The following is a 10,807-nucleotide window of genomic DNA, read 5'->3' as shown; positions in this document are numbered from 1 at the left end:
CCTTCAGCTGAGTTCAGGCGACCGTTGAGCTCAGCGGCTATCCGGATAGCATATCCGGACAGATCGCCGAGTACTTACCGTGATTCTTTGTTCTTAAGCTCTGGGTTATCAGACCGAGCCGATTCTTGACCTAAAGTAGGTCGGCGTATGGTCGAATCTGGAAATCCCTACACCACAGCTTCTAGCGCTCACGATGAGCGCGGGTACGGTATGTATTCATCGACCGTACCCCGTTCGGGCAAGAAGCCCCGAGCTACTTATGAAGCTGCCGCCGCTTCTGTTCCCAGATTGCGACAGCCTTCGGGCAGTCAATCAGGAGCCGTTCAATCGGCTCCCACGAGTTCTCGGAGTGGGCATAACCCCTCCACTTCACGAGGAGCTGTCGCTTACCGCGACACCGAAGCTCCTGGAGGATCCGCTCCACGTGGAAGTGGACTTCTCCATTCCGGTCAAGCAGGGGCGGAGGTGCCCTCGTACGAGTACGAGTACTCGGCGCCTCCCGAGAGCCACTCTCGTCCGAGTGCTCCGACTGCGGGTCCGACACGGGACCCTGAGGTTGACCGCCTCCGTCAACGTGTCCTCGTGCTTGAGATTGCACTTGGCCTTGGGACTGGCGGTAATGCTGCCGCCCAGGCCGGGAATCAGGGCGAGCTCGCTCGTCTTGCGGGTCGCCTGGACCTGGTGGAGCGAGAGGTCGCGAGCCTGCACCTGCGGGTGGGTCGCCGGGCCTCTTCGTCCGATCTGGACGAGGCCTTTCGAATGATCCGACGGATCGAGGCTTTGTTGCCACGTCCGGAGCCGCCTGCGGCACACTCTTAGACGTACGCGTATGGTGCGTACCCGGCGTACTCAGCGTACTCGGCGTATGGTTCCGGGGTCCGTTCGTATGGAGCCCCTTTTCCGGCGTACGGTCTTGACCGCAGCCTTGCCGTCCCGACCGAGGCTTGGGTGCCTGCTCCGACGCCCTCGTCGACGACTGTGACCGGCCCTTGCTTCGAGGAGCTGGGTCAAGGGGGGGCTGCGAGTCAGCAACCCCCTGCGGGTCAAAGTACCGCTTAAGACGTCCGACATAGAACGTCGGGTGCGTCGTCATTGACTTTGGAAGGTCGATGGTGTACGACGCACCATGTCTGGCCAGGACTGCAAAAGGTCCGATGAAGCGGTGCTTCAGTTTGTTGCTGCCGACAGAGCTAACAGTGTCTAGAGGTAGGTTCCTCGTGTCTAGCGACACTAAGTCACCAACCTCAAATATACTTAAGTTTCCTCTTCCTTGTTTGTCTGAGTACTCCTTTTGTTTATCTTGGGCCGCTGCCATGGCATCGCGGTCCCTGCTGCCAATGTTCAGCTTGGTATCCAGAAAGGATTCCACCTGTTTCCGCAGCAAAACTGGTCTCACGTCCGAGGCCTGGGAGGAAAGGGCTTTCCGAGCCTCTCCCCCACTTAGAAGAGGAGTCAGTGTCTCCTCGAAGAGTGAGAGGCACTCTGGGGTGGCGGAAGCCGTTCAAGTAGAACGGCGTGAACCCCGTGGACGCGTGCACCGCGTTGTTGAGCGCAAACTCAACAACTGGGAGCTGCGTTGATCACGTACGTGGAGCTACCGCGCACACACTGCGCAGAGTGTCCTCGAGCACTCGGTTGACGCGCTCTGTTTGGCCGTCGGTCTGCGGATGGTCCGCAGTAGACATCTGCAGACGAGTTCCCACTAAAGGGAACAGCGTTTTCCAAAACGCGGCAGTGAACCGCGGGTCTCGGTCCGAGACAATCGTCTCCGGGAGACCGTGATAGCGGAACACGCCATCGACGAACAACCTTGCGGTTTGTTCGCCCGTTACAGTGACGGGAACTGGAGCAAGATGTACCATCTTGATCAGCCGACACACGAACATCAAAATTCCGGTGTTGCCGCGTCCGTCGGCGGGAAGCCCAAAGATGAAGTCAAGACTCATCGACTCTCAACAATCAGCCGGTACGGGCAGGCTCTGTAGTGGAGCCGAAGAGTGCCCCGCGGGTTTGACCCGCTGACATGTTTCACATGTCTTGACGTACCGGGCGACCCACTTGTATATGTGGGTCCACCAGAAGGACTGCGAGACCGACAGAAAGGTCTTCTCGCGGCCCAAGTGGCCGCTGGAGGGCGCGTCATGCGCCTCCGCGAGGATGTCGAACTTTAGATCCTCGTCGTTGGGTACGACCACCCGTGGAGAATCAGTGGGCTCCACCCGATAATAGAGGAGGCCCTCCTTCAACTCATATCGGTGGAGCCGTGAGCGCTGTCGCGACGAGAGCAAGTCGAACTTCGCGCTCGTTCCGGTCTTAAGGAACTTGACGATAGACGCGACAGCCTCATCGTCCCGATACGCCATGCGTATCCGATCATATAGATCCGTTGTCACCCGCGTGATGTGGGCCAACTCATAGTCGGGACGCCGAGAGAGGGCGTCCGCAAGCACGTTGAGCTTGCCCGGTTTGTATTCGACGCGTAAGTTGTGTTCCGCGAAGAAGGACAGCCACCTCGCCATCCTTCCGTCATTTCCTCGAGGTGCAGTATCTCTGCAACCTCTGGAAACGGTTCCAGGTGGACACCAGATGCCTTGACGGGTAAACCTGTCTCGCCATCGAAGATGTGATAACACTCTTCCACCGGCCTTGTCGGAGGAGCCCGGGCCCTGGACTCCGAGTCGCTTGAAGCGACGTCGATCGGAACGAAGTTCGGATCCGACTTGAGGCGGCGGCGGCGTCTTTGTCGACGGCGTCTGTGACGGGGAGCTTTGCTGCCCACGTCTAGGGATGTCGTCGCTACGACATCCGAGGCACTCGTGGTCTCGTGTGGTACTGTTGTACCCACACAGGAAGCGTGTTCAACGCCTTCCTCTTCAGTTAAGGTCTGGGCGACCGCGTGTGGCACTGTGTTACCCACACAGGAAGCGTGTTCAACGCCTTCCTCTTCAGTTAAGGTCTGGCGACCGCGTGTGGCACTGTGTTACCCACACAGGAGGCGTATCCGACGTCTTCCTCTTCCGTTATGGTCTGGGCGACCGTGAGTGGAACTCTGTTACCCACTCTGAACACGCTGTTCTCAGTGTTCATGACAGCTGCAGCTGTCTGCGGAACTAAGTTACCCGCCTGTGGACCTAAGTTACCCACTTGGCCGGCGCCTTATCTGGGCGCGGCCACCATCAAAACATCCTCGGAGTCATCATATACGTCGACGCCTCCCAAGCATCTGCTGGATGCTTTAGTACCCTGGCAGCCCTCGCGGGCGCCCCGGGTCCTGGCAGAGGTGGGAACATGACTCACCAATGCTCTGTCGGACTGCGCAGGGCGGCTGCCACCGATAGCCTTGCCTCGTCAGTCGATCCAGGGCTCGTGCTTCTCAAGTCAGGGCATGCCCAGGATCATATCATATGGATCCATATCGAGAACAGTGAACTGTTCGAGGCTGTCAAAGACTTCAAACTTGACAGCCAGATCCACTTGGACGTTGGGGACAGTGACGACCTTCCCGTCGGCCAGTCGCACTGACACCGTCCCGTTGCCCTTGCTTTCTCTCAAGCATCGGACAACTTGTTGCTGTTACGAGCAACCGTCTGGCGGCGTGCGAAATTCTTCGACGCCCCAGAGTCAATCAAGATTCTGAAGGGATGATCGTATCCCCGTACATATCCGTGTACTACGAGCAACCCGCCGCTGCTCTTCGCCGATTCGAGAGTGCGAAGACTCTCAGGGGCTAAATCCCCGTGGTACGCGCCACCCGCGCACCCATCACGAAGACTTAGTTCTTCCCCAGTAGGGCGCCCCGCTCCTACTGGTTCCCTGCGTTCCCCTGTTCCCGGGATCCTGGCTTTTGCCAGCGACCCTTGAGGACGGGCTTGGGGAAGGACCGTCTGCGGAGTCTTTCCGCGGGGCAGTCACGCTTGAAGTGGCCTATCTTCCCACAGCCGAAGCAGCGGATGTCACGCTGTTCGGCGGACCCGAGTTCCATGGGAACTGGTCCGTTGGGGCTTGTTCGACTGGGAGCCGACAAGGAACTCCCTGGCCACGCTGAGGCCGGCGTACGCGCCTGGCGATGGCTGTACTCTTCTTGAAGAGCCACTTGAATCGCCTCTTCAAGGGTGCTTGACTGCACCCGGAACAGCTGAGTGCGTGCGGGGCCCACTCGAAGGCCGTCCATGAACACAGTCATCTTGATATGTTCGTTGAGTGGGTCTCCCACTAGGGACGCCATGAGCTCCCGTATCTCTTGCACATACTCGTGCAGCTCGCGCCTTCTTTGTTTACACGCGAGGAAGCGCGAACGCTGGCGGTACTCGTAGTTCGCCGGGAGGAACGCGGCTCGGAGCTGTTCGCACAGCTGAGCCCAGGATGTGAAACATCCGGGGGATGTTGCTTCCCGAGTGTACACCCAACTCTTAGCACGACCGCTAAGGTTGGATAGTGCAAAAGCAACACGCAGTTGCTCGGTCGAGATCAGAGCCGCGTCCATCGCGAGCTCTACTTCTCGGACCCAGAAGTGAAGGTTCTCGCATTCCTTCCCTTCATACGGCTTAACCTTCAGCCGTATTGGCTTCGGGTGAGGCGGATTTGCTTCCGCCGCCGGAGCCTGCAGGTTCTCCGGCACATGCGTGATGAGGCCCTGCTCGTACGCGTCGAATGCATTGACGCGCTCGAGCTGCTCAGCCGGTGTTGACGCCACCAGGCTCTGCAGGGCCTCCATCCCGAAGATGCCTGCCATCTTCCGAACCGACTCGAACTGAGAGTCGTTCATATGGGAGAAGTCGTTCCTATCCATGGCAACGAACTTCGGAGAGGTTCAGGTAGTCTACCCGCGGTGGCGTGGATTGACTACAAGTGCTACCAAGTGTGACGGGGTCACACAGCACCTTGCGCTAGAGGAAGTTATCTTCCGAGAGTATACAAACTCTCAGTGAACGGCAGTTCACAGATCCCCTCTTTAATTAAAGAGAGCGAAGTGACCTAAATAAGGTAGATTGCAAACTGAGTATATATTTATAGGTAGGTTAAGTTTGGGTTTTATACAAACTATCAGTTACCTATAGAAATGCAATGTCATTTAACCAATGTTTGGCTTTGAACGACTTTGGTACCTTGTACCAAATATCCCGGAGTATGACGTGTCATACTCCTGAAGTGTGAAGTGTCACACTTCATGTAACCAGGGTACACTTAGGGCTACGTACCCCGTTACATGCAACGTGCCTTGCCAGCCGCCACAGCAGCCTCAGCAGCTTCTTGTCGCGACTCTCCCACCTCCGCCCGCTCGGAGCCTTGCACCTCCCAGCCAGCCTCTCACTTGCGAATTTCTTGCAGCTACTGCGCAGACCTCGTTTTGAGGCGAAGCGCTGTCCAACTTTTCAGTCAGAATCGGCGACTCGTCAGAGTTTTCAAGGTTCGTTTGCTGCCTTTCTCTCATCAATGGATGCCTGGTCTAACCCCCTGTTCACACATACCTAGCGCTACCAACAACCAGAGCACCGATGGTGACAGCGTAAGCGCCCACAACAGCGACAACAACCACCATCGAGGCACAACATCTGCTTGAGTGTCTCTGTTTCAGAGACCCGGCAACCAGACGACTGTCACAGTCGCTGTGGACGCGATGAGGACGACTATGTACGTTGTCATCACCACGTACACCCCGAGGAATACGACACGGAGTCACAGCCGCGTTATCGTACAGAACGTGCACGCACCTGACTCGGCGATTATGATTCTAGGGTGTATCAGTCTATTCGTACTGGAACCGACATCTACAGTCATCCGAGTTCATCATACAGGCTGTTCAAGCCGTCACCCGACTTTACAAGGAGCGCGGACGCTCTTTCACAGAACCAGGCCACCCTATCCTTGAAAGACGCCGACCTGTACGACAACAAGCTGGACACACACTCACATAGATCCTGTCATCAAGGGGCATCGCTGGCCACCGCCAGCCCGACTGCATAGCTCTTTGGTGCAGCGACCACGGGACAGTAGGCCGAGACAAGGTATACCTATCTAGACACCGCAAAACGCCGACATTGCCAGTAGTGGAGCAGTCACCGTACGAAAGGCGCTCGAGATCGCTACCAGCAAGATACTGCAGCTGGTCGTTCGGATACAAACTCGCAGCTGGTCACCCAATACAAACCTCCGACGACATGCCCACAGTGTGCGCACTGTATGTGCACAACATCTTCACGAACGGAAACACTACCAGAGCACCAGTAGTGTGGTAGTGTACCACGACCACGGTTGCCACAGAGGTCAACACAAGCAACGCTCAGTACTACATCTTCGCAGTGATACTACTAAACAAGGAGGAAGCACTCCCAATCATGCTCACTATTCCGATCGACACGCCCAATTTAAGCGTATACGGGCTATACAAGCTGAAGACTTCACCACCGATTAGGATTGGGCTGGCAAGAAGAACAAGCTGTCGGCCTTGCCAGACTACTAAGTGAATTCGCGCTTGGTGCTTGCTGATCTTTCACACAAGCATGTAAGGGATACAGACAACTAAACCCTTCGCTAGAACCAATTGAATTCCGAATCGGCAAGAAGATCTTCGGTTTATCAGCCTTTTCCGTACTATTTGGATACAGCTGTGCAAGTCTAATTAGCGGTTTTCAGGTACTTTTTTGAGCAAATTACAACTTTCAGCGAGACATCGCGACCAACTCCACGAGAAAGTATGGACATTTCCCCATGCTAAATTTTTTTGCCCTCGTCGGCGTCGGAGAGCTCATAAATGTCATTTTTGTGGTGATCATGCCATTTTCGTCCAAATCGTGACGTCAGATAGAACGACAGACTCGTTCAAATCGGTGTCTCTAAATGTCAGGAAAATGAGATCACCACGATGAGCACTGTTCGTCCGAGTGATGGTCAAAGTCGTGCGTAGGAAGAGCACGATCGTCGAAATGCCAGGTTCTCCAAACTCGGCTGGATGAGTTTCTAATGAGACCGCAATGTTTCTTGTCCAGGCCATGAAAATGGCTCTTCCTGTGACTTACAGTGTCGTACCTCCATTCGTTGGTTGTTCGTCTACATATGTAAGTGTCACTGCTCGTAACTCACGGACGACTCGCCGAACAAATGGTGGTGTTGGCTTCTACATGTATTCTAATTGAGCATACTAGTGGTTGGTTTACTCGTTTTCAGCTTGAAGAAAGCTGGAAGCTATCCTCCGATGGGCGTGGTTTGGGTCCTGTGGCTGATTCGAACGAGTATGGTCTCTCTCTAGCTTCAAAGTGGCTATCGTCAAGTCGTGTGATCACCTGATTGCTCGGTCTGTGCAGTGTAGTGAGGCGTACTAGGAGGAGCATGCCCTGTAAGGTGAAAGTTTGGCACATGTGGCTGGTGGACAGAGCAACGTATAAGTTCTGGAGGTTTTTGCTATCGGCTTTTGTAAAAGGCTGATGGCACTCTGTGTCTGCCTCTGCACCGGCGTGGAGCTGGTGATATGATGATTCTTGTTGCGTGTGCTAACGATTGTGCGGTTTCCGTCAATAGAATGGCCACCAAACAGCCACGGGGTGTGGATTTACATCCAGGTGTCGGATAGTACTCGCTCCTCAACAGGTTAGGGGGAGTCATTTGAAGCTTGGCGCGCGTTTTCCTGCTCTCCAAACCTCTTTTGAAAACGGTGCTTGCGCTGCACGACGATTGATCGTCTGTTTGTCGCCATTTGTGATGACCTTCATCGATGGCTTTGAGCTTTCAGCTACTCGAAGCAGTCGTCACTCTTCAATTTCATTCAAAGACCCGAAGCTGAAGCAATCAAGCGTCGCAAGCGCTACGGACATGTACCGCGCTTCGTGAAGCACATCACCAGTGTAGTACAAGACTAAACAACCTTCGACTACCTCGCCAATACCAGCACGAGCGGCTTGTAAGCTGCTATCTCCCAATATGGCGAAACGATTTAAGCAAACAGACTGTATTGTGACCATGCCAAACAGACGAAGGCTGTCACTCGATGAATTGCTGTGGCTGAACTTGATCTGGCCGTCGTCATCTTCACTCAAGGAAGGAGCATCGACAACCTCTTAGCTTCTAACGCGGACACAGCAGCGACCTTAAGCTCAGGTATGATGTTGTTGCTTCTTGGTTAAATATTTAATTTTTTTTTTTTATAATTTTGATAATGCTGCTGACTTTTATTCAATAGTAGGACTTATCCACTTTTGACTTGTGGAGAGGAGTACATTACGTATGCCGGATAGAACCAATGCTCGATGGGGGCTCGCTACAGTACGACGCTGCACAACGCACGTCTTCGTCGTCAATACCAGTACGAAATGTTGGCTTAAATCTACCATTTACCCCTTCATAAAAAGCAATATGTAGGAAAGATCAAATTATATTAGCGAGATTGTCCTTTCACTAATGAATCGTGTTTCGATAGCCGTCGTCTGTGTGGACATCACACGAATTTATACCGTCGGGCTTAGCAATTTCAGACGTGGCCGCTCTGGGACGTTCATTCGCTCGTTGACACTTGACTTTCTTGTCCTTTTTGCAGCCAAAGCCCAGCAACTCGAAGCACTTGTGCGTCCAGGACTTCACCCTGAGACCGAAGCCCTTGACACCCAACCCTTTGACGATCACCAGCTCAGCATGTTGCACTTCATCGTCCGAATTGACATCGAGCGTGAAGTTCGAGAGGAAAGGCAACTCATCACGATGGAAAGCATACAGCACCGAGAGCTTGTGCGTGTCGTGCTTGTGGTGCTTGGTCTCGGTAGTAGTAGCCGCGTTGTCCTCGTCTTGCTGCTTCAAACGAGCAACAGTCGAGACGGACGGATCGCCACACACAGACCGGAAGCCGCTGGTAATGGCAGGTCTGTTGCAGCTCTCGGGTAGACACAGCAAGACGCAATCTTTGTCCTTGAAGTGTTCAAAAACTAAATAAAAAACACAATATCAACATATGAAAGTTCTAAATACCTGCGGGTGGGTCGCCGGGCCTCTTCGTCCGATCTGGACGAGGCCTTTCGAATGATCCGACGGATCGAGGCTTTGTTGCCACGTCCGGAGCCGCCTGCGGCACACTCTTAGACGTACGCGTATGGTGCGTACCCGGCGTACTCAGCGTACTCGGCGTATGGTTCCGGGGTCCGTTCGTATGGAGCCCCTTTTCCGGCGTACGGTCTTGACCGCAGCCTTGCCGTCCCGACCGAGGCTTGGGTGCCTGCTCCGACGCCCTCGTCGACGACTGTGACCGGCCCTTGCTTCGAGGAGCTGGGTCAAGGGGGGGCTGCGAGTCAGCAACCCCCTGCGGGTCAAAGTACCGCTTAAGACGTCCGACATAGAACGTCGGGTGCGTCGTCATTGACTTTGGAAGGTCGATGGTGTACGACGCACCATGTCTGGCCAGGACTGCAAAAGGTCCGATGAAGCGGTGCTTCAGTTTGTTGCTGCCGACAGAGCTAACAGTGTCTAGAGGTAGGTTCCTCGTGTCTAGCGACACTAAGTCACCAACCTCAAATATACTTAAGTTTCCTCTTCCTTGTTTGTCTGAGTACTCCTTTTGTTTATCTTGGGCCGCTGCCATGGCATCGCGGTCCCTGCTGCCAATGTTCAGCTTGGTATCCAGAAAGGATTCCACCTGTTTCCGCAGCAAAACTGGTCTCACGTCCGAGGCCTGGGAGGAAAGGGCTTTCCGAGCCTCTCCCCCACTTAGAAGAGGAGTCAGTGTCTCCTCGAAGAGTGAGAGGCACTCTGGGGTGGCGGAAGCCGTTCAAGTAGAACGGCGTGAACCCCGTGGACGCGTGCACCGCGTTGTTGAGCGCAAACTCAACAACTGGGAGCTGCGTTGATCACGTACGTGGAGCTACCGCGCACACACTGCGCAGAGTGTCCTCGAGCACTCGGTTGACGCGCTCTGTTTGGCCGTCGGTCTGCGGATGGTCCGCAGTAGACATCTGCAGACGAGTTCCCACTAAAGGGAACAGCGTTTTCCAAAACGCGGCAGTGAACCGCGGGTCTCGGTCCGAGACAATCGTCTCCGGGAGACCGTGATAGCGGAACACGCCATCGACCGAACAACCTTGCGGTTTGTTCGCCCGTTACAGTGACGGGAACTGGAGCAAGATGTACCATCTTGATCAGCCGACACACGAACATCAAAATTCCGGTGTTGCCGCGTCCGTCGGCGGGAAGCCCAAAGATGAAGTCAAGACTCATCGACTCTCAACAATCAGCCGGTACGGGCAGGCTCTGTAGTGGAGCCGAAGAGTGCCCCGCGGGTTTGACCCGCTGACATGTTTCACATGTCTTGACGTACCGGGCGACCCACTTGTATATGTGGGTCCACCAGAAGGACTGCGAGACCGACAGAAAGGTCTTCTCGCGGCCCAAGTGGCCGCTGGAGGGCGCGTCATGCGCCTCCGCGAGGATGTCGAACTTTAGATCCTCGTCGTTGGGTACGACCACCCGTGGAGGATCAGTGGGCTCCACCCGATAATAGAGGAGGCCCTCCTTCAACTCATATCGGTGGAGCCGTGAGCGCTGTCGCGACGAGAGCAAGTCGAACTTCGCGCTCGTTCCGGTCTTAAGGAACTTGACGATAGACGCGACAGCCTCATCGTCCCGATACGCCATGCGTATCCGATCATATAGATCCGTTGTCACCCGCGTGATGTGGGCCAACTCATAGTCGGGACGCCGAGAGAGGGCGTCCGCAAGCACGTTGAGCTTGCCCGGTTTGTATTCGACGCGTAAGTTGTGTTCCGCGAAGAAGGACAGCCACCCCCGCACTTGCTGGATGACCAGCGTGCTGTCGCCCTCGATGCGCAGCTTC

The 10,807-nt window shown here is 55.0% G+C and overlaps 1 protein-coding gene across 1 annotated transcript; it reads left to right on the top strand.

Annotated features, from left to right (window-relative positions):
* Positions 1–6,862: 6,862 nt before the first annotated feature.
* Positions 6,863–8,341, top strand: PITG_05710 (uncharacterized protein; the record flags this gene model as incomplete). The annotated part of the gene is made up of 4 exons (XM_002997929.1): positions 6,863–6,900; positions 7,247–7,291; positions 7,727–8,091; positions 8,174–8,341. 3 exons carry the CDS (start codon positions 6,863–6,865, stop codon positions 7,851–7,853), a joined length of 210 nt encoding a protein of 69 aa, XP_002997975.1.
* Between the last annotated feature and the right edge of the window lie 2,466 nt (positions 8,342–10,807).

The sequence above is a fragment of the Phytophthora infestans genome, genomic scaffold (genome assembly GCF_000142945.1).
Source record: "Phytophthora infestans T30-4 supercont1.9 genomic scaffold, whole genome shotgun sequence".
Taxonomy (NCBI): domain Eukaryota; phylum Oomycota; class Peronosporomycetes; order Peronosporales; family Peronosporaceae; genus Phytophthora; species Phytophthora infestans.
The sequence above is the reverse complement of the archived record's forward strand: the minus strand, read 5'-3'. Positions and strand labels throughout refer to the sequence as shown.